Genomic DNA, 22,950 nt, shown 5'->3' with positions numbered 1-22,950 from the left:
CTTCAAGCTTCTTCAGAGGGTATTTGAGGGTCGCAGGCGAGGTGAGGAATGAGTTAGGACGCCTGGAAAGTATTGTGACGCCAGCAAGCGTGACGCAACTCTAAACGGCAAACAAACTTCCTAGTGGGCTTTGTTACTATGAATAAATCACTTCAAAGCAGTAAAACTTCAATGTATTAGTCGGCCGCCAGTAAACGCTTGCAGTTAGGCCACGCTTTGTCCCCGCTGCGAAATCAACTTCACAGATCATGGAGTTGGTGTATGCCTTTTGCTGCCACTTACCACGGCACATGTGATTTGCACTCGAGCGTAGCACTACTCCAACAGCTTCGTCATGGGGGTGTGAACGGTGGTGGCTACGAAACCGGCGATGCCACTATAGCTTTCGATTACGGAGTTCTGAGGAGTGGAGACAAATTAGGTGACAAAAAGCCTTGCCATGTCGTAAGTGGGTTGGGAGCAAGGAGCACACGTCCCCATTTCTGTTCATCCCATTCAGGCGCAAAGTGAATGCTTCAGAGTGCGGGTGACACGTTTGGTCCTTCCGTTGCTCTGGGTATGATTGGTAAGTGTCACAGCAACCTGAATATTGAAACGGGTGCGAGGGTCTCTTTCAGGAAGGACTACTTCAAAGAGCTTGTGACAGCATACAAGGCGGTCAGCAACGAGCTTGAAAACTTCCACTGCTGTATCTGCTTTATTCATGTTAGTGAATAGAGTTAGCTTGCTGAGGGAGCCGACAGCCACTAGTAGAGGGTCATGACCGATAGCGGTAAGAAAGCGCAATGCACTTGAGGCCGCCATGATTTGAAGTGCATGAAAAAGCGGCAATGGGCTGAAAGAGACCCGTAGGCTTCTGTCTTCTAGCTTTGCACACAAGATCTAACAGATGCTGAAATAAATGCCCACCTGTCACTCCAGTAAAAGCATGTATTACGAGCAAGGAAAATTTTTTTCTCGTCGTAACTATAAGCTACTTGATCGTGAAAGATGTAGAAAGCGTGCGTAAGGAGTTCAAGAAACTGCGGCACACGTATTCACCATTGGCAACAGAGACGAAAATCAGACACTAAAGCGGAAGGCCAGCTAAAACTTACAGAAGTTCATCCGGCTCCTCCACCTGCTTTTTATTGTGCTGCAGCAGTGCACGGCTCGCGGAATGAGAAATAGACTTAAAATGTAGTTCATAGAGGTGGCGGGTGATATACCAAGCGTGCGTTCGTTGCTGCTGTCACTGCTGGAAGATGCAAGTGCGATGCCAGGGAGGCCAACTACAGGGAAGCACCTATGTGTTGGGTGTTCTAGGACAGATGCTGTCAGGCTGCTTCTGGCTCGAAGGAACATTGGGAAGCATTCACAGTGGTCTGTGAAACGTTCGGGGCTTATGGGCTCGAACGTCGAACGTCCGTACTCTTACTACCATCCTACCGTATCATCGGCGCCCCGGACCCAGTGGCTTTTCGGCACTAGGGGTGGCGATGTGACGGTGCAAACTCGCCATTCAACAAGGTGCCCCACAACGCATGCTTCCACGGTTCTGTGCTGCGGATGATAAATTGGGTGGCGCGGCAGATCCGATGGAACGTCGGCCGCGTTGATGAAACCATCAGACGTTACCGGGGCACCAGGCGCCGCAGCCTGTAGGGATGGATCTACAAGCATGAGTGCCTGGCGAACATGGGCTCATGTCCTGTGCGAATCTTGACTCTGACAGGATATTTTTAACAGTAAACTGTTGAGTGCGCTACTTCCTGCTTGCCCTGTTAGGAGGTGCCGATAAGACTCGTATCCCTATAGACACCAACGTACTGCTCCCACATATGCTATATCTCATTGTAGGCGCTCTACAGTCACGTTTCGCCAGTTTTCGCCGGCCCACAGCCTCAGCAGGAGGCCCGCTGCCCTGGAGTTAGCTCCAGGGAGCCGCTCCATTGTGTGACGGCAGCTTGGTCACGACCTGGTCTTGAAAAAGTCTAAATTATGTATTACCCGAGGAGGCGAAATCGACGCAGCTCCATTTTTCCCTTTATTTGTGTTTTACAGGCCTGCATCATTGGTACTTCCACCCAAATTCCCATCACACACGCATGGTCCCTCCGACGAACGCGAAGTCCCTTCCACAACGTATTGCTGTGAAAGAGGCCACACTGCCACAGGCATCTAATTTAAGTATAAACGCGCTCTCTGCAGATTCGCATAAGCGGACTCTCTTCTACTTAAGACCAGTAAACATTCCGGCAATGACTGTAGCGGATTGCCACTTTGTTGTGGGGGACTTCAGCTCAGACCATCTCAGTGAATGCGTTTATAGTCCTTTAAAAATTATATTGCTCAATTTACTTCGTAAATCTGGTGTGCCTGCATCTTGTTCAGCCTTTATGTCTTCACATGCTACTTCTAAGCAAAACGCAGTTGCGGAAGGCTCTCCGAGAAACTCATTCCGTGGGCCAGACTCAGCTGGCCTCCTTTTTCATCTATTACCCCTCAAACACTCTTAATTTGTCATTTTACGGAGCCACCTGGTGCGTGGATTCGTGCTATGATTCAGGTCATGCGACACCTGGTAAGCATTCAAGCCACGTGCTGGATCTGGCATGCGTGGGGGTCGCAATTTTGAGCTGCTCCTCTCTAGTCCTTAAAGCCAATCTAGGAATGCGCCGGCTTGTGTTTATTTTTTTAGTGAGAGCTGATATATGACAGCGGGCTCCTGGGTGGGATGACTTTTTGCTAAAAAGTCCGTCACGCCTTCAGATTTTTACAGAGCACATTGGCCCTCCCGTCTTCAAAGCCGATTAAACGGATCGTTTCTTCTTCTTATCGTAATTTGCGGCAAAGTGCCTCTGAGTAAGCTCCTACAAAGCTTTTCTTTCGTCTACATTGAGGCGCAATCAGACGCGGTGCTGTTCGGCGCAGTGGAGTGTTACGTTCTATATTCGGCTTGCAGAAGCACAAGTCCGCTCCATCAGGAAAACCGAATTATTGGGCAACAACAGTTAGCTTGGGGGTGGCGCTTGAAAATGCGGCCCCTCACTGAGGACGAAATTAAGCTTGTTCTAGAGAAGCTATCGAAGTTGTGAGCCTCCCGCAAAGCTCACTACGTAATCTTCATGCCGAAGAGAAGGAGAGTCACTTAGGCGAACCCAACTTCAAGTTGACTTTCTGTCATCTTGAGGCAACCGACAACTACATCATCCATGTACCTCTAAGTTAAGGCAGATTGCGTCATTCACAAGAACTGATCAAGTGACGCATGGCGCTTTTCTGTTTGCTTGCAGCCTCGGAGACAATTTGCTTCATTTGATTGAAAACTCGTCAGATCCTCACGTGTTCCGATTGCATCGCGACCGCGTGTTCTTCTTGAGGTGGGCTGGCAGGCGTTACAGCTCGGATGTGCAAAAGTGGCCTACAGAAGTGCAATGTTGTCTCTTTAAGGCTTGAGCTAGCAGCCGGTTGCGCATTGCAGCAGTTTCTCCACGATTCTTAGTTTGAGACACTTAGCAGCGGTACTTTTGCGACGATGGACCACCCGCAGTAACTGCCTTTTATTATCCTGTTCGTCGAGAAGACAACCGACGACTTGTGGCATTCTCTTTCTGCTCAGCGAGAAGTTGCTAAAGGCTGCCGGATGCATTCCACGCAAAAACCTTGTAAGCCTCCTGGCCATGCTACTGCAATGGAACTTCAGCAGTTGCAGCACCCTGGCACTTGCCACTAGGAAAAGCCCTTCATCGTTCCATAGCATATGTTGTCTACCCCCCCATTGTTGTCGTGCATTATTTGCGTGTAGCTGAGTGTTGGTCAATGCATTGGTAAAATCACGAAAGGCCGGAAGTTCAGACTGGGGATTACAGCCCTGCATGTGATTGCAAAATACGCACCTCACAAGGTGTGGTTAAACCCAGGTGGCGAGCAAGCGTTTGTCTACGGAAATCATATAATCAAGGTAAGGTGGGCGATGCTTGTTGGCTTGACACTGCGCTTTTTTGTGCGCTTACGCTGCGCACTTCATGGTTAAGAATGTTTAAGGGATGTAATACCATGCAGGGCAGCACCTCCCAGCACATATTTGCAGTAATTTCGATTGCAGATGCCGCCGCACGCAGTGAAAGGTTAAGGTGTGACTGCCATCCCTTTTTGAGCATTTGGAGGCCAGGGAGACAATTTTTTATTGTGGGGAGGCTGGGTTTGCTCCATACGTCTGCGTCATAATTTTTCAGGATCAAGGTGCACATTAGTTGGGTGAACATGCGGCTGAAGTGCGGGGAACATTTTATTTGTTTGTTTGGCGCAGCGCCACGTAGGCCGACTAACTGCAGACATGCCGAGCGGGGCAGGTGTCTGCGTGCTTTCTTTGAACGGGGATTTGCCTTTAGGTTTTGGTACGAGTGCAAAGGCAACAGCGGAGATCCATACGGCTTCTACGGAAGCAGTCTCGTTCTACCACCACGCAGATGTGGGCGAGTACCTTCGCGAGGAAGCCGACCTCGTTTGACATCTTACGTGCAAATTTCTATTTAGTAATAGAGAGAGCTTCTCCTCGATGCACCTCAGCATGAGTCCATGAGGGGAAGAAAGGGCAACGCTGCCTTTTTCGCACAACTATGCTTGCTTTTCTTGTAATTTAGGTTTACGAGGGACTCGCAGTAGGACTAATAGGAGTTAACTGGCAAACGGGACACTTGGTGTTGCAGTTTCTGTTTTACTGCTCAGTTGTTTCAGTTACAGGTAGCACGGTAGAGGGGAGCGGAAGTGTGTATCCGTGCAAGCATGCAGGCGGCAGGTGCTGCACGAGGCGTGGGGACGCCACGCAGAGCTACATAGCTCACTTGCTTGCTCCGTGTTTCCTGTGGACTACTGGGGTGAACAACTGGGGAGCGGTGTAGTGCTTATAGTGGTGCCAGTGAGTGCATGGTTCACTTGTATGTGTCGACTTTTGGGCAGGTCGATGCAGGTAGCAGGGTTTAGTTTTTTCCGCCAGATGTGAGGCCGTATCTACAGACTCCACGCTCTATACTGTAGGTGCTCTGTTGTGGTAAGTAGCTGTTCAGTCGGCGATGCTTGATGCTTTGGGGAGTCGCAATAGTGGAATTTACGCAAAAACGGCGGGCGGCGAGCCTTCCCGGTATCAGCGGCACCGGGCAGTTTGCGTGTGACGTGGTGAACCGGAGCTTCCACGTGATACGTTTCATTTCCCTTGGGGAAATAACCGGTCAGGAGAATTTTTTATCAGGTGCCGAATTCCAACTGTGACTTTGAGTTATTTCGCAACATCAAAACATCGGGCAATTCATTGAGCAGCTGTTCAGCCGGGCACTGCTCTTCCATAGAAGACGCCACCTTGTTGAGAAGGTGAAAATTCCATACTACATAAATTTACGCATTTTTTGTCTTATTGGGAGAAACATTCAAAAACTGCCGGTTTCAGGTTGGCGCCTCAGCTACAGTTCGGCACGTGCGTTTCTTGGTGGACCGGTGGTGTCCAGCGCTCTATCTGTTGCGCTCATCCCACCGCAGACAACTTTAAGACTTTCCCTAGTACAAGTTTAAGCAAGCCCATTTTTCTTCAGCCCTGAGGGCACTGAGCACCTTTTCCGAGACCCTCTGTCTATCGCAAGTCTTCGGGAGACAGTTGGGTCTCACAAGAGGCTTCGCACAAAAGATACCATAGGAATCTAGAACCTGTCAGATGACTTTTCAAAATAAACAGTGACAAAGGAAATTATTTGAAGCCAAACCCCTCCAATGGCCTGGTGTCTTGCACCGTACACTAATCACCATGCTGGGAACTACGGGGCGCTTCTTTCATTGGGCCTTTGTCTCACTGGCCGCTGGGCAATCAGTGGTCTTGCTAACTCAGGGATTCAGAGGATTAGGCGGTGAGGAGTTTCAGGCGTGTGTGGATGTCGGCTTTGCTCTGCGGCTGCTTTTTTCAGTAAACAGCCAGCACGAGCAGAGGCACGCCACGGAGGCCTCCTACATTTCCGTTCTCAGCCGTTGTATCAGTTCCGTCACGTGCTTATTTGCCTTCTCAGATCGCTCTCATGGATATCCCTGGGGGCAGGAGACTACGAATACCGCAATGCTCAACAAGCGCGAGAAAATTAAGGCTCCTAAACTTTCATCAGAGGTGCTGAAGTTTTCTTTCTCTGAGAGGACTCCACTGTCGAAAGAATATCCAACAACCTTACCTCGACTCCCGCAGTCGACAGAACAGCTCCATGTTGCTGCATGGGAGAACGTTACATCAGAGAAAAACAGTGCTGGCGCTGGAGGTATCGGTGAAAGCCTCAACGCGGCCAGCGCACAGGGTTTCACCTTTCCCTACAGTCAAGCCCTGCTGGAGGAAGCGTTGAAGCCAGAAGGCATTAGTAAGCTATACGCTAACTGACATGAAGGGCGAAGCGCGCTGCAGCTGGAGAGCTCTTCATGCTAGATATGTTTCAATGGGAGTTGCCGTTGTATTACGTTACTCACCAAAGCAAAAGTTACTTTGGTTAGGCATGGATTTGATGTAGGGCGAGTCTGCAGTTTGCTGACTGCCTTCAGCATTTTCCACGAAGGTGGCGGCTGTTCTCACGCCAGCACGTTATGCAGCGGCCCTGCAGTGGGACATCGCTCATCGGCTTCGCTCCAATCCGTAAGCTGACCTTTAACTGAGACCATGTAACGGAAAATATTACGTGAAACGCAAGGATATTCGTAACTCAGGTTAATCTTGAATGCCCCGGAAGCTAAACCCTAACAGTCTAGCTCGAAGTTTTTTTCTTGCTCCAACTGCTTCCGCTTTTCTGATTTTCTTAACTCAGAGGAGTCACGCCAATCATACGCGCTAGATGGCACACAGCAGAAGAGTATGTTGCTGCAGCGGCAGCGCTTCAAGATGACCGGTAGGTGCAGGATTGGCGCCAACCAATCTGTGAATTTCTCCAACGTACGTTTTGCGGACGGCACTTAAGAGCTAGCTTTTTCACTCAGTCAAGGAAACGAGATTGCCTTTGGTACTGCGCTGCAGACAGAAGCCCTTCTTCTTTCTTGTCCTTGCTGAGTAGTAAGCTTTGCTGCGACCTGTCCTCCACAGTTGGTGGTTCTCCAAGGCAGTAGCTCTGTACGACTTAAGTAGCTGCGACTGCTGGCGGACTCTAGTGTTCCTTATGCTCAGGCATTGCATACATCTGAACATAGCCTGCGTATGCATCATTTGCTGCAGTGCGCCGGTGAAATCACAGTGGCATATTCGGTTATTGAACGAAACCGGCCTTGCCCTCGTTTCTGCAACTCAGGAATCTTTAGCAGATGACCAGGGTCATCGGTTGCCGTACCCCTTTGCCCTACCTTCTCCCCTAGAGCTCCTACAGAGCGCGTTTGGAGATGAATACGCTTCAAAAGAGCTAGCTACCGAGCAGGCAGGCATGCGCACCAAGCCTTTAGAGGCCCCTGAAGGCAATTGGCCCGCTGCAGCAGTGACTGACAAACCGTCGGCACGTCGAAGTAGTGCAGATTTCAAGCGCACACGCGAGACCAGTAGTAAACTTTTGCGATGGGTGCCATTTGGTCTGGCACGCATTCCTGCTGCCACTATTGGAATGACCAATGAGCTGGCCATGGGTGCTCCAGCTGGAGACGCTTCAGCCGCTGAACTCCAAGACAATGAACAGCTATTTGTTGAGGCTCTCTCCAAAAGCTTGCCTCGGCGCTGGCTTGAAGCGCCGGACGGGTAAGAGATTGAGCAGTAGAGAATCCTTCAGCTTGATTCATTGCGACTCTGCATATATGCGATTTAGGTCTTGGCTACCTGCACACTTTTCAGGTGGCTTACATGTTTCTGCTCACATAGAGGCAGAAAATAGGTGTAGCGTTTACTGTTGCTGTAGGCGACGTCTGGTTATTGTCCTTAATGACCACATCGCGGATTGCAGAAACTTGTTGCATCTCGCTGCGAGCTTCTCGTAAGTCTGCATGATATCTATCCCGTTCGACTAATCCTTAATTTGACTATAGCGTATTCATGTTGTTTCTAACCCTGCAGTGACACACCGAATTATATCACCCTCGTGATTGTTGGTCCGGATTTTCGTGATGTATGTGCGCATCAACGCGCAGCTTCATCGAGCGGATGTATGCTTGACTCGAATTGCTTCTGACTAAACAGGAGTGGAGGAACCCCCGTATTTGTGAAGGACTCGGAAGGTCTTGACCCACGCAAGCTACTGGCACGGTTAAAAGGCGAACGTATAGCTGGCAAGAAAGTGTGCGTTTTCACTGCAAACTAAGCAGCTGGCTACAGTGAGGCCCAAGTCCATCTGCTGGCTAGTCTGCCACGAGCACAGCAACACATGTCGGAATGCGTTTTGAACGTGTTTTACAGCGCTTTTATAATTTTTGCTCTTGGAGAAACAGAGATGCTCCCCATGAACGCCGCCTTTTTAGACCGCGCTGTTTTACGAGTGCCGAAAGCGAGCGACATCAAAGCATTTTTGGCGAGGAAAGAAGAGGAAGCGGCTAAAGAGTGGGAGACCCAAAAAGAAGAGCAAGAAGAGATGCGTTACCATATGGAGAAGCGTGAGGCTCATCTATCAGAGCTCGAAGGCTTCACAGAGACCAAACAGGAGACCGTAACAAACCTTGCAACGAACGAGCAAGTAGGCATGAGCAGAGCGCTAGCCCCTTACACCCGCCTGTAGCTTAGGATTACCTACTCAGACACTCCGGTTGAGTGTTTCTGTCCATTAGCTACGTCTTGCCACTCATGTTATGCGAATATTTGGACAGGGTTCAGAGTGGAATGGTCAGAACAAAAATGATTTTTCGGAAAATGGGCAACAAGCTCCTGTACTGGCTTTAGACCCGTTTGACGAATACGTGCTTCGGTTTAACTACACTGAAGTCAGCGACCTAAACAGTTACGCGGAAGCGCTTGCTTTAGAGCTAAGGGAGGAGCCCCTTGAAACAACAATACGGTACTTCACATTTTCAGTGCATCTGCTCCCTGTCAGACTGGTGAGGCGAAAACGCAGATATATTGTAGAAACTGGATCAGTTGTGTGAACATGCATGCGCTTTTTGCTTCTTTAGGGGAGATTCGCACAGAGTTGCTATAATGGTCCTTGCAGAGCCTCCGGAAACTGAAGCTCAACTTGGCACGACGTGGATGCGCCTGAACAGACTGATCCACATGGCAATCGCTGTTTCAGTGATTGTCGGGCTTCTGTGCTGCCTCTGCATGTGGAGATTGATGCTTTTGCTCAAACGGCGTTAACACGTTGCCAAGCTTCATTTTCAGCTAACTTTTCTGAATTTTTTTCGACAACGCCAAAGTGGTTGACCGTGTCACACCCGGGGCCGCTGCTTCATTTTCTTTGAGGGTTTCAACGATGCCTGACTGCAGCCAGCCAATTTTTTCGTTACGACTTCCACGTTTCGTTCTATTGTTATTTGTGCGACTTTTTGCCTTGGGCAAGCAACATAATGGTCGCCTGTGTATGCAGGGACTGACTCCCACGAGAGATACCAGTCAGTTCATCAGTTCATGTGTACCCAGTGACCACATACTGTTTCTTCTCTTGCCGCGTGAATGACTTCTAGCTGGACGACATTTCCTGCGGCTCTATTTACACTATGTGAGGTCGGCCATTCGCGACGAGAATCATGCTGAACCTCAAATGAATTCCATTGGGAAGTTGTGTCAACGTGCTTTGTATTCCTATTTGTTGAACTGTTGGCCTGTATCCACTTAGTAGCCGATAACGTTTAGGCGGTTGTCCCGTTAGCTTCCAAGAAGTTTCCCGCTGTGTAGCTGTCCTCCAATCACAGGGAGCTTCTACATATGCAGTCAGGAAATCCTTCGGTCATGGCTTGACTCCATGTACACAATTTGGGTTAGAAGCATCAAGAAAAAGTACAGCCAGGCACTCAACACTGATTATAAGGCAACGGAGGCATGCGGAAAAGCCTTGATAGCTGATTCGCCGTATCAAAAATTCAACTTTAATGCCAGTGACTAAAAAGGCCGCTTCAATGTTACGCTGCAACAACCAATTGGAAAAGTGTATTACGCATTGTAGGGCACAGATTAATTGAAGAGGCAGCACGCTCAGGCGCAGCTGCGGTCAGTAGAAAGAGTCTGTTTTCGTCAGTGAGGCCTACATGGTTTCTTCATGCGCAGCGTGGTCTGCACAGACTAAGAATGCTGATGTGCATAACATTAGGAAACTAAGGCTTGAAGAGCTCGTTGAATCCCAACATACCGTGCCTGTAATTTTATTCAGAGTATTATGCCTCAAAGTAGAAATCTGGGAAGCGTAATGGTGGTAAGGTGGGCACGAGTTCAAGAGTCTGCGGATAGAATGCGAGCTGCCTGCCATATTTCAAGCTGAGTCAACGAAATTTCATGTTCCCTAATAGAAGTGGAGTATACGAGACCAAGTGCGTTGGGCGCACAGCATCAAGGTATCAGGAACGTGCGCAGCTCCGTTGGCTCCCTACAAGGGGCTTGCTTAGCCATTAGAAACAGGGACATGATGAAAATGGACATACAAGCGGGCAGATATCAAATGCTGCGTCCTTCTAAAAACGAGTTGCACAATCGAGATGCCCCTGGCGCTGCTGACCGCGAAATGCGCTCCGATGCTTTTACTTTGTACCCATAATACTAAATGGACAAGTTATTTCGTACACTGCACGCTGAAACAACACCTTCATCTCTGCTCCTCTACAGCTTTTCAGTTTTCCAGAAATGTGAGATTCTGTTCCTTCCGGTAGGGCTTTGTAAGTTTCTCTGACGATGGAACAGATGGGAAACTCTGCCTTGAGCCTGAATGGTACATGCAACTTTGACGCCGTGTACGTGGAACCGCCGGGGAGACACGCGTTCAAGCTTACCGCTTCAAGAAACTGCGGACCTACCAATAAGTTTGCTAGGATTGTTTATAAATTTGCTAGCATCACAGTAGCACGCCGTGAATCTGGAGACTGTACAAAGTTGCCAATGGTTTCAAATGGCCTGAAACTTGGGATGAGACAAATCAAGGTATGACTGTCGCACTACTTGCCTAGGGATATCTTTCAGACGCTCGCAACCAGCTAAAGGACGCGCAGCCAAGCAGCGGCTTTTGATGGCGTACACGTAAAAAGTTGTATTTTAGTTTCTCATGTGGCTAGTTTCAGTACAGACCTTTGGCAGCTACATTCCTCACAGGCAGTTTGATTTGCACGTTCTACGAAGCAATTTCTCATGTTGCCTTGCTGTGGGACTGACTGTGTGGAGATTCCGTCTCTCAGCAGCTTTGCCTTAGAACACAGGCGCTAGATTGCGCTATGCGTAGGCTCTTTGATATTCTCTGCTTCGGTTTGCAGTCGAATGGGCAGCTGACCACTGTCAGCTATCCAGCTTTGAAACACGCCAAATCCTCGCTAAAACGCCAGAGAAACCGGCAAGTTTTACATCAACACAAGGGAAATGAAATTCATAAGCTCTTCCAAGATTTCAAGTCAGGGTCTCAGGCGTGATCTACTGAAAAATATGAAGCCGAGTGAAAGTGACAAGGCGGCGATGACGGGGACTGAACCGCCGGCCTTTGGAGCCTTGGAATAGAGTGTGCGCAGAGAGTACGGTTCCAGTGAGTTCCAGACTTTCCCTTCATCTAAGAAGTTTATAAGGGAAACATATTTAGGTTTCGTAGCTGGCTTCACCAAAGCTCCTGAGCACAGCGCCCTCGAGTGCCGATCGCGAGACCCGCTAGGGGCTTGCTGCCTTGTCGGTGTTAGCCAGAGAAACCACACCAAGAACTTCCTGGGCTGAACAAGGGCCAACTTAAAAGTAGCCTCAAATCTATGTTGTTTTAAGCCGACCTGTGTATTATGGCATATTGTGACAGGGATGCGCATAACTCCGTCACGTTCTCGCATATTGCCGATCTTGTCTAGCGCTTCGTACCTCGCAACACAAGCAGCATTTCATTGAACAAACTCAACAGTTGATGATGGCAATATTTTGACTGGTGTCTGCAGATTTTTGCCTCGAAGAAAGGAGATCTCACTTGCAGTGGACCATTCAGCCCACTACAGGCATGAGACCAGACCGAGTAGGATGGTCGCCCAGCTCTGAAAGAGGCAGCAACTGACCTTCTTATGTCGAAGGCACAGCTCTTTAAGAAAGCATGGCCAAGTCAGGGTCCTTTCTTCCGTTGTGTTTGGCGAGTGTTTTAGTTAGCGCTCCGCGCACAGCTGCAGTCAAACTACTGCGCGACAGAGGTGTTTTACCAATTTAGGTTCCATGGCGACCTCAGGAAGCCGGGGGATTCCATCCCCGCCAGGAGGTCCCTTAAGTACGCATTGCAGCCCCCATGTTCTCAGATCGCCCGCTTCTGGATTGGCAGGGGCGGCCCGCTTCTGGTCCCCAAACGATGTGAGGCAGGCACGCGGAAGACAGCTTCCAGACATACAAATGATGCATCAAAGCCTACATTCCAGCACTCAAAGTCCACCATTTCTGCCGCTGGGCCCCAACAAACCCCTTGTTCGACATGGATCCCCGGCTCAGGCTGCTGGTACGGTCGGCATGACTCAGAGGGCACAAATGCAAGCGCCAGCAAGCCAAAATCAACAGCATGCCCAGCTGCTGTGGCGTTCAATGACTCCTGCGAGTTTCGTGTACAGCTGTTACCGCCCAAGGCAGACCGCTGCACGCCATTCTAGCACGGGGACTAGACTTAGGTCAAAGGAAAGTACCACAGTGGAGGCTCAACCCGTCCAAGAACGGCCCACGCATCAGCCTAATGGACCCAACATTACCAACAACTTTTGGCCGGGCGTGTGGGCACGTCTGGCTGACAAGACGCACCAGCTTGTTGCACCGCAGCAGAAGCAGTGCCCTGGACCACTTGTGACGCAATGCAATAATGAGCTGCCGTGCGCTCTCAACACAGGAAGGGTATCATCTCTTAAGCCCCAGCTCAAAAAGCCTCCTGGTAGTACCCCTGCATACGCGCTACCTACTGGACATGCCGGTAAGGAGCAGTGCGTGCCACATATTCCCCAGCATTCAGTCCGAGGGAAGTCGCCGTGTGCATATGGCTGGAGACCACTCTCCGTACCTGCTCAGAACCACAGCAGGCCCCGTCAACCGGCTGGCATGGAAAGAGCAAGACCTTCTGGACCTCAAAGAGGAGTTGTTGCGGGAAGCCTCAACGCTGTAGGTGCTTCGGAATCTCAACGAGCACAGAATGATGTAAATTCAAACCGCTCTGCTAGCACTCCACCCGTCTCTGGGCGTCAATCTCCCAGCCTTGCCACCCGTATCTGGTCTTTGTTTCGGGCTCCCACAGAGCAGAGAGCTGCGTACGAATCAGTAGCTGCGCAGGGCTCTCCACCAGATGCAAGGCTGCGGTCAGGGAGCGGCGGCGCACGCCGAGTTGTTCCAACAGTGAACCGGGCCCACGCACCGCAAGATATCTCGAACCAAATACTCCTAGGATGGGTCGGAAATCAGCAGGAAATTCAACACGCCCCGGCGATAAATTTGCAACGGTCGCGTCCTCCATCTCCCACCCTGCATTTTCGACAGAGTCCAAAGCAACAGCTTCCAACGGTAGCTTCACATGCGGCCACAAGGGGAAATATAATGCAAAAGCAGGAGCTGCATGGGCAGAAATTGTCCCCAAACACCCCATATGCGATGCCAGGATGTCAAGAAGGCAACTCAAATGATTGGGGCTTCGCCAAGGTGCCATTTCCTCCACAACACCAGCAAGTAGCCCAGCACTCCCAGCACCACGTGCACTTCCCAACCCTTCCATTCCAGCCTTCTCGGCAGCTTGACTTGCAGCTGCAGAGGGAGCACTTTCTTTGGCAGCAGCAGCAGCTTCTGCAACAGCAAAAAGAGGTGCTCCAACGGCAAAGAGAGAAGCTGATGCAGCAACAGCTTTCTTTGCAGCAGCAGAGGCAGCGAACTCTTGTGCAAGCTGACATTATGCCTCAGACAGTAGAGCAAGGCGCAATGCCTCAAAAAGGTCGCCCCCACTCTCCACATCCCAAACTCTCTGGCCTAGCCACGAACGCTCATGCACATAGGGTGAGTCCATCTGTAAACAGCTCCACGAGCTCAGACACCATATCTGTCGGGGCTGATGAAGGTTCGAACCACGAAAAGCCCAAAGAACACGCAGAGTGGCTGGAATCTAAAGAAAAACCTTTGCAGATCCCCACGACAGCTCATCTGCAAGCGGTTACTGCCGATGTCGAAAGGCAGCAAGAATCACCCGCACCGCCACCACCACTGGAGTGGAAAATAAGCGAGTCTGATGAAGCTTCTACTGGCTCCCAGGGCAATGCTCCGTCTGACAAGGCAGAGAACAGGAAATTGAGTTTTACAGCGGTTGGTGGCAGCATGGAGCAGCGCTTGAAGCTTAAGTGTGAAATTATCGGAGACCCTGGGGCAACGCTTACTAAATCAGCGTTGCGTCGAGGAGAAAGGATTGACGGCCAACTTCTTACTGAGTCAAGTCCTCCTGCAGACGCCTTATGCACTGTTAAGATGAGCGGAAGCCTGTCAAGAGAAGAGGCCAGAGTTACAGATCAGTCCCAAGACATCCGTAGAGGGCAGGAGCCTAGGGATACAGCGAGGACAGAAGGGCAGTGCCCACTATCAGACGAACGTAAAGCAGCAGCCCATGCAGCGGCATTTGGTGAAAATAACGCATTGATTGGAGCACACATCTGTGGTGAGGATCACATCACTGAACAGCAGTTAGAAAATGCGCCTCAATGCAAACCATCGCAAGGACGACGCATTCAAGACAGATTTAAAGTTGGCCCCCATGATCTCATCCCGGTAGGCCCTTTTATATCGGCGATTTCCTATACAAACAACAGCAGACACGAAGGCGAAGGCTGTGCCACCATTGATGAGTGCACTGAGGACTCCAGCTATATAGAGGCCTACTTACCCATAAAGTCTCTTGCAGAACTCGAGAGCTTTGATAAGGGCCAAGGGGCTGAAGACCTTTTAGACGTACGCCGAGACATCGTTGGGTGTGGGACTTACGGCGTTGTGCGGAAGCTGAGACATCGAAAAGGTGGCTTTGCAGTGGCTGTCAAGAGCATTCAGAAAGAAACCGTAGTTCGGGCCGGCATGGTGAACCAAGTGGAATTTGAGCTTTACGTGCAAAGGGATCTGTTACGCCACCAGAATGTGCTGCGCTGTTTCTCTTGTGTCGAAGATGCTCAGTATCTCCACATGGTTCTGGGTTATTGCGATCAAGGGGACCTCTATCGACGAATTCGGGAGCAGCCGAACAGGCGTTTTTCAGAGCTTGAGGCGTTCTGTTTTTTCGCTCAACTAGTCAACGGCCTACACTGTGTTCATTCTAGTGGGATAATTCATAGAGACTTGAAACTGGAAAATCTCCTACTTACGAAGGGAAATATACTCAAAATTGCAGACTTCGGCTGGTGTGGTTCCATTGTCGGTCACAATCGAAGCTATAGCTTCTGCGGAACCCTCGACTACCTAGCGCCTGAAATGGTTAAAGGCCAAGGACATGACTGGCGCGTCGACTTGTGGAGCCTAGGTAGGTTGCGAGCAGATTAACACGGCGCCAAGAGCTGAAATCAGTTGGCTTCTTGCCATTGGCGCTCAGTCTTTTGTAAACGTAGAGCAAGTTTCGATATACTTGCTGTTTTTATTCTGGCCCGTTTGCTGGTTCTCGATTATATTCGTAGCTCAATGGCGATGAGAACACCTATACGGAGGAGCTAACTGCTCACATCTGTTGTCCTGTTACCACAGGGGTTCTCTTGTATGAGCTTTTAGACGGAAGGCCTCCTTTTCAGTCGACACGGCACTTTGAGCTGGTCCAGCGGATTGTGACGGTTGATATTAGAATGCCCAGCGTAAGTTTTTTATAACTTGCAGCCTTTGACACTAGCATCTCCAACAACGACTTTTTCACGGGCAACACATGTGATTATTTTGTCTTCAGCATGTGAAAAAGGACGCCGCTGATTTGATTGAGAAGCTGCTGAAGTATAACCCAAGCGACAGGTTATCACTAGTTGGTACGGACAAGCACCCTGATCGCAGCGCAGTGGTTTCTCCTGAAGTATCAGCCCCTAATTGCAGCCTCTTTGTGCATGTGTTGCACACAGGGGACATTGGGATCCCGATGTGCTGTCATTGCGATCGATGCAGGCGTCGCCCAACACCCCTGGGTTTTCCGAATGTGGAAAGAGCTACAGATACAAATTCTACAACAAAACCCTTATGTAGATTTGGAAGCATTGGTGCCTGTGGTGCCCACTGTCTTCGCTGAAGTTGACCCGGGGCCAACAACATTCCCTGTCCTACCAAATATCTCTACACCAACAGACAAGAACCAAGAGGGGGAAGTGGGCAACTGCAGCAAAGTTCCAGTTGGCAAGGGATCTGGAGAGTCCATAAGGAATGGAACATCGCGTTTGACTGCGAGATCTCCAGCCATCCACACCCGCCAATACCAAGCTGGTGAGCAGACTTCAAGCTTTCTTTCAACGAGCAGCCGAAAACACTTCAACAAGTTGAGCCTCGATCGTCTTTCGCGAGGCAGCTGCAGCGGAAGGGCCAATCCAGACCACTCAGCAGAAAGAACGACAAGGAAGGGACCATCCACCCACAGGAATTCATGCACTTCTTCCCAAGCTCAACCACGCCGTCCGACTTTTCCGAAAGCAACACCGTCCCCAACACACATCCGTTCAGCGAGAAGCACAAGCAAAGGCCCTGGGAACATTGCTATAGACCACGCATTGATGCCGGAGTGCCCCGGTGCAGCGGATACTTCGTCGCCTCATATTGCCCAAAAGAAAAATATGCTGAAGGCGCGGCACCCACTGTCAACTCAAAAAAGCAAAAGCCGAAGAGCACCTTTACTTGATCAATCGTTTGATTTGCCAAGTGCCACCAGGACAACAGAAACCTCTGAGACCAGTCCTCTCCCCTCGTCAATTGCATCCACCGCGTGTTCACCCAAAAGTGAACCTAGTGGGAAGCCGCAGCAGCGGCTGGCTGGATTCAACGACGCTAAATCTGTCTTCGATGGCCATCCACAAAATCAACAGGGCCTCCCTGTGAACTGGCGTGCCAAATCAGTTTCTAATAGAAAGTCGGAGCTTCAAATTGGAGACGGGGTCAAAGCGAATGCGCTAGCTTCACGTCATGGTGTAACTTTTTATCAAAATTCGCATCCACAAGACGCAGCATTTAAGTGCACCACCCTGGACACCGCAGTCGAAGTCTTTCCGGCAGACAACGACGCAACGTCACTACCGAGTCTCAAAAAAGTGCGAAGCGTATCGACGAATCCACACACAGTACACTTTGGTGCCACACTACGGATGAGATCAAACCCAAATAAGGCTCACGTCGTGAGTAGAGCATCAAAATCCGAAAGTTTGTCGAATTGCCGCCTACGAATTGAAAGAGACGAATTTGTAAGAATGCAGCCATCCAACAATCAAAACATGGCTGCATCACCGAACCCATACATTGACGGAAGCGTTCATGCACAAGGGAGCAAGCAAGGTGCAACTTCAAAGTTACTTAATGCTAGTGACGGTTCCACAATTCCAGGAAGAACTGGTTTCAGCGTGGATCATCCTTTACCGATGGCTAGTATTGAGAGCCGACACAAGCCGTCCCACTGGCCAGAGACACCTCAAGCTCAGCTTTTCCTGCAGAATTCCTGCCAGTGGTACTCTCAGCAAGCTGCCCAGCCAGTACGCACGCCTCGCTTGCAGCAGTTCCAGGGCTTTGTAGGAAAATGCCAATCGAACTTACGGTGGTGTCGGCAGGTCCCGGAAGGTCAATTAGCTGCCGTTGAAGCGACACATGCTGTTGAAGCCCGCCAGCCTCGGCCTCATGCATCCTTCCAAACGGCACAGAAGCAGGAACTAATCAATTTTGTGAGCGACCCTTCAGCGCTGCACTATCTGTACTGCAACCAGCCCTTAATGAAACATCCTAAATCTCGTGTATCCCCGCTGCAGTCTGAGGGTTCGCCAACGTGTCAAGGCTTCATCCGATTTCAGCAGCCACCTACACGAACAGCAGCCCCTGGTAGCCTTCAATTTGCCAACAGCATAATGGAACCCTCACAAGCACGCGGCTTGCCAATAGTTGTTCCTGGGCCAGAACCCAGGAGCCCGAAATTTGTGAGTAATCCAAGTGCTCTCTTTAGTTGACAGGAACTCGACGGCAGCACCTGTGGAGTCTTTAATCTGCTGCGTTCTCAGTGGCTAAATATTTTGTTTTTGAGGTGTGCGCCTTTTTTTCCATGTAAGTGTAGGATCACAGTCTGTTAGACCTAAGCGTGAACAGGGACTTTTCTCATATGCCAACGTATCCGACAGAGCCACACCCATGCATGCTGGAAAGAGGCTGTGATGCTATCATACTGCATATTAACAAGCTATTTTTGTTTCTTGATGCTTGGACCTCAAGTTATCCTACTTAAATTTGGATTGATACGGATTGTAGAGCCTGTAGCGGGCTAATGCGAACGCATTATCTGTCAAGCTTGATAGGAAACTCACCACTAAGAAAGCAAAAATACTTAGCAAATGAGCCGCAGAGTCAGTGAATCTTTTTAGGTGCCGCCAAGCTGCAACTTCTCGCAAAGCAACGTTGTGCGCATCGCTCTAAACTATCTGAAGTCTCACGCCTGTGAGTGCGCCGCATGATAGATGGAGACATACTTCTGAGGACTGAGCCTGTTCTTTGCATCAGGGCGCCCATGCAAAGTACTGTGGGGTGTGCACACTGTTCCCGCGAAGCTCAACTTTTTTCTCGGAAAAACTCCACTCAGGAAGTCAGGCGAGAATCTAAATTGCCTGTGTAGGATACTGGCTAGAGAATTGATCTATTACTTCCTCGCGAATCCAGACGAGTATTTCTCCTTAAGCTACGAAACAGTGTTCCACCTTACTTTAACGAGACGCGAAAGTGGTGTACGGGCTGTCTTGAAGTTGCATCAACGAGTTGGCATCATACACTTAATTGCTATTGTTTTTCATTGATCTTACCGGAAAAGAAAGCAGGCCCTGATGCTGAGAACTTGCGATGAGCTGGACGAAAAGATGCGCAACCTACTAAGCGTGGACAGCGTCCCTTATGTCGACGATACGTATTCGCCGCGAAGAACTAGTTGGCGTTTGCCACTCTTACTATATTGTAGCCAAAGATAAATGCCTTTGTAACTGTTGGCATAATTACATTTGTAGTGTTTGCGCAGCCAATAAGCCTAGGGGGCCCTAGGCATCAAGCAAGCCCACCGCAGCTATGAGCTCACTATACTTTGAGGGCTAACTAGAATTCCTCATTCCTTTTAGGTGTATACTTTCGACTATTTTTAATGGGGGAACAAGAGTTCACTTTGAGAGTCGCGCCAGGCCGTGCCACACAAGTGGATCCCAGCCTACCCGGAACTGCTTCGATATCCAGTAAATGCTGAATGGCGTGGTCTTCTGTTTGTCCAAATACTTATGAGGTATGAAGCTATACTAATATGGAGCTGTGTTGGCGGGTGACGCAGCTGATGCGTCTCCAGCTGTACGCTCTGCTCTGACGAACAATGAATGCAAGATGTGTCGAGTCGCTTGCACATTACACATCATCGCCAGCATGCATTGGCGCATGTAAAGGAGGAAATGTAGGTGGAATAATTACTTTGAGGCGTCTTGAGGGCTTCCCCTCCTACGTCTGGAGCCTTAGAAGATATTTCCCTTGGCGTCAACATGCTGCTGCACACTTTATGGGCGTGCTGCCTCACTTTTGGATACCCACTATATCACAGAATCGTGTTGTCCAGTCTAGTAGGACTTTTGGCCCGGCAAATTTCAGGAACTTCTCATCCAGGGAACAGCGCGACTCGGTTGCTCCGCAGCACAATGCAACAAAGACGATGCCACGGCTCACTCTTGTCGGACGAGAAAACGTGGGGAAAAGCAGCCTTTACAACTGCCTTGTGACAGCAGGTGCTCCGAAGTCGCACTGCATAGCAGGAAATCAGCTCGCGCTTGTTGGCCCAGACCCCGGGACTACTCAAGATCGCAGAGAATATTTGTGGTCATGCGGTTCTCTTAATTTCCTTCTCACGGATACACCCAGCATTTTGGCAGATACTGGTGGTGTAGCAGACACGCCGAAGCGGCAGATAAACAACCAGGTGAAGCAGCAGTCCAAATGGCACTGGCTGCACAGTTTCTCTCCTGCACAGGCAGGTTACTTCCAGTCTTTCATACGTATCTGTTCTTCATGCAGGTTGCTGCAGCACTTGAGGCGTCTGAAGTGATTTTGTTCATTGTTGATGCAAAGGAAGGCGTCACTTCTGATGACGAGTTCATTGCGAGACAGCTGAAGATGCTTACGAAGAATCAGCGGGCGGCTGACGGACGAACTTTGAATCTGGGCCCGCATCACCAGGAAGAAGATTCGGCGAATATCATCGAACATTCCCCAGTAATCCTCGTACTTAACAAGGCGGAAGGACCGAATGCAGCTAACTGTATAGGTGACGCTTATGAGCTGCACTTGGGGCACCCCGTCGCAGTATCCACGAAAACAAGCCAGGTAAGCACGTAGCGAGGCTTAAGCCCTACAGAAACTCCAAACAGAGTGATGGCACAAAACTGCAGACTTTTGCGGTGGAGAGGTGTACTGCTAGGGAATCTGGTATCATGCTTCTATGCAACGGCGTCACAGGGTTTTGAATCGTTGTTAGCGCGGATTAAAGCGCTAGCTCAGGGGCAGCGCCAGCATGAGTTGACACCGTCAATTCCACCAGAGCAACAGGTGATCCAGCACGCTTTCATCATCATCTCACGCATTTCCTTTATTGCCCCCCTTTTGTGAGGAAGGCGCTTCAGAGAAGCAGCTGCAATGTTTTGGGCACTCAATCCGCCACATTGTCTCTGACCTTGCCTTTCCAGAATGTGAAAGAAATCCTTCATGAGGAAGCTGCCGCAACCGAAGCCTGGCTCGAGGGGTTATCCCGACGATATGGCCGGGGTGCGCAACCGGTATTGGCACACAAGCAATCTCTTGGTGGTTACCTGCATTTACCATGGTCTTTGAAAAAGTCTACACCAGGTGATGCAGCATTCGAGGCTCCTCAGCAGTCCGAACAGGACAAATGCTTTCATCATGACACAGTTATGGTGAGTAGAAACTGAGGGAACCGAATTTATATTCAGTGAGTATGAACTGGTGCATATGCTCTGAGTTCGCAGCCGTTGCAACTGCAAGTGAGAGGCATTCTAAAAAGGCTGGCCCATAGTAGGCTTTTAGCTGTATTTGTTGCCACTACTTGAGTGCAGAATGCGCGTTGGTAAAGTTTGTTGCCGTTGCAGTTAACTGTTCCTGAAAGTTCGCCTTTTTATGCACACGGGAATAGCCGCATGAAATTCAGGGCGCGCTACCCTGAAGCGTTGAATCGAGCATTTCCAGTTGTTGTCCTTGGTCATGTGCAGCAAGGACACATGGTAGAAGCCAGCATTGATGAGTGTAGCAAGGAAACCTGGTTCCGCGAAACTGAAGAACCAGAAGCTCCTAACATAGTGCCTGCCTCGTCGGTACGGCCGTCGGCAAACCTCGATGTGGAAACCGAGAAGAGTGAAGAACCAATTCGACTGACGTTCATTGGTCGGCCAAATGCGGGCAAGTCAAGCCTTATTAATTCCATTCTAAAGGAGGAACGTTTGAAGACAAGCGCAAAACCTGGCACCACGACGGACTCAGTATGCATCAGTTTTTGTTTTAAAAAGCAGCAGATGACTTTGGTCGATACGGCGGGAGTCAGTAGGGGATGGAAGATGCGAGGAGACGACCTGCTTCAACAAGCATCATTACAGACTATGCGGAATATCCGTGCAGCCGATGTGTGCATCCTGTGCCTCGATGCTGCTCATATAGAAGAAACAGGGCATATTGGTTCGCATGACTTGTCTCTAGCGAACTTGGCAAGTGATAAAGAGGGGAAGAGCTTGGTGGTCTGCGTAACAAAGTGGGACCTAGTGGACATGAACAGACGGGGCCAAATGCGAACATTGGTGCTGGAGAGACTTCAGACTGGTCTTGGGCATCTAAAATCGTGCCCGGTGGTGTTCACGTCTGCTGCACATGCAGAAAACTTGAATACATTGCTCAACAAGGCATGTGCCGTCTACAAACGGTGGTGCGGCCGTGTCCCCACCGGGACCATAAATGCCTGGCTTCAGCAATACATCTCCCGGTGGCCTCCTCCGTGGAGGTTGGGGTCTCAGTGTCAGGGGAAGTACATTACTCAGGCGCAGACGAGACCGCCGACGTTTGTGGCGTGGTCAAACGTCTACGCTCACTTTCCGACGCATTACAAAAGACAGCTCGTCAACGCAATAAGGGAAGAATTCGACATGAAAGGGATCCCCGTACGCCTTGTGCTCCGCACCACAGCTATGCCGAAGCCAGGAGCAAGGCTTACGAAGGCGGAGGCGCTGAAGTGGAAGAGATTGGGACCCCATCAAGTAAGCTCGAAATAAACAAATGCGCAGGCTGTGCAATAAGTTGGATCCACAGAAAAAGTTGCCAGGGCTTACACTCACGTGGTGCTGCGTTAGCTCGACGCTGCCTGCCGCACAATAACCCCCGGCAACGCCAATTGTGCTTGCCCTGCAGCACTCGGCGGCAACGAAACTGTCCCGGAAGTACGTGGTTAAAATGTAGAGGGAACAGTGCTCATTCCGGTTTCGGTGGAGTGTAGCGCTCCGAGAACCGCAGAGGCCATTCACAGACCTTCCCGAAGACGACCGCAGGGAGGTGCATCCTTCACAAATGGTAATTCATTTGCTAGCAGTTCCAGTCATTGTGGCTCAGCAGAACCACCGACGAGCACTCAGGGTGCAGGCACCTCATCATAACCCCTCCCCCCCCCCCCCCCCCCCCCC

At 50.1% G+C, this 22,950-nt stretch overlaps 4 protein-coding genes across 4 annotated transcripts in view; all 4 read left to right on the top strand.

Annotated features, from left to right (window-relative positions):
• Positions 1–3,017: 3,017 nt before the first annotated feature.
• ENH_00045120 (60S ribosome subunit biogenesis protein NIP7, putative) lies at positions 3,018–4,492 on the top strand (the record flags this gene model as incomplete). Its single annotated transcript, XM_013585426.1, has 5 exons — positions 3,018–3,073; positions 3,276–3,362; positions 3,602–3,647; positions 3,788–3,943; positions 4,292–4,492. 5 exons carry the CDS (start codon positions 3,018–3,020, stop codon positions 4,490–4,492), a joined length of 546 nt encoding a protein of 181 aa, XP_013440880.1.
• Positions 4,493–6,079: 1,587 nt separating this feature from the next.
• Positions 6,080–9,256, top strand: ENH_00045110 (hypothetical protein, conserved; the record flags this gene model as incomplete). Its single annotated transcript, XM_013585425.1, has 9 exons — positions 6,080–6,368; positions 6,547–6,637; positions 6,807–6,887; positions 7,208–7,714; positions 7,872–7,946; positions 8,150–8,248; positions 8,366–8,639; positions 8,770–8,957; positions 9,073–9,256. 9 exons carry the CDS (start codon positions 6,080–6,082, stop codon positions 9,254–9,256), a joined length of 1,788 nt encoding a protein of 595 aa, XP_013440879.1.
• A 3,015-nt stretch (positions 9,257–12,271) lies between these two features.
• On the top strand, positions 12,272–18,213 carry ENH_00045100 (Aurora kinase, putative; the record flags this gene model as incomplete). The annotated part of the gene is made up of 4 exons (XM_013585424.1): positions 12,272–15,566; positions 15,785–15,888; positions 15,978–16,053; positions 16,187–18,213. The coding sequence occupies 4 exons, from the start codon at positions 12,272–12,274 to the stop codon at positions 18,211–18,213; spliced, it is 5,502 nt and encodes a 1,833-aa protein (XP_013440878.1).
• A 1,718-nt stretch (positions 18,214–19,931) lies between these two features.
• ENH_00045090 (small GTP-binding protein, putative) overlaps positions 19,932–22,950 on the top strand; it is a gene marked incomplete at both ends in the record, with an annotated part of 3,357 nt that continues 338 nt past the window's right edge. Inside the window, 4 exons of the mRNA XM_013585423.1 lie at positions 19,932–20,195; positions 20,291–20,599; positions 20,959–21,186; positions 21,379–22,530. Coding sequence (XP_013440877.1) covers positions 19,932–20,195; positions 20,291–20,599; positions 20,959–21,186; positions 21,379–22,530 — 1,953 coding nt within the window. The remainder of the gene's footprint in view (positions 20,196–20,290; positions 20,600–20,958; positions 21,187–21,378; positions 22,531–22,950) is intronic.

This window comes from Eimeria necatrix, genomic scaffold, assembly GCF_000499385.1.
Source record: "Eimeria necatrix Houghton genomic scaffold, Enh_scaff33, whole genome shotgun sequence".
Classification (NCBI taxonomy): Eukaryota; Apicomplexa; class Conoidasida; order Eucoccidiorida; family Eimeriidae; genus Eimeria; species Eimeria necatrix.
The sequence above is the reverse complement of the archived record's forward strand: the minus strand, read 5'-3'. Positions and strand labels throughout refer to the sequence as shown.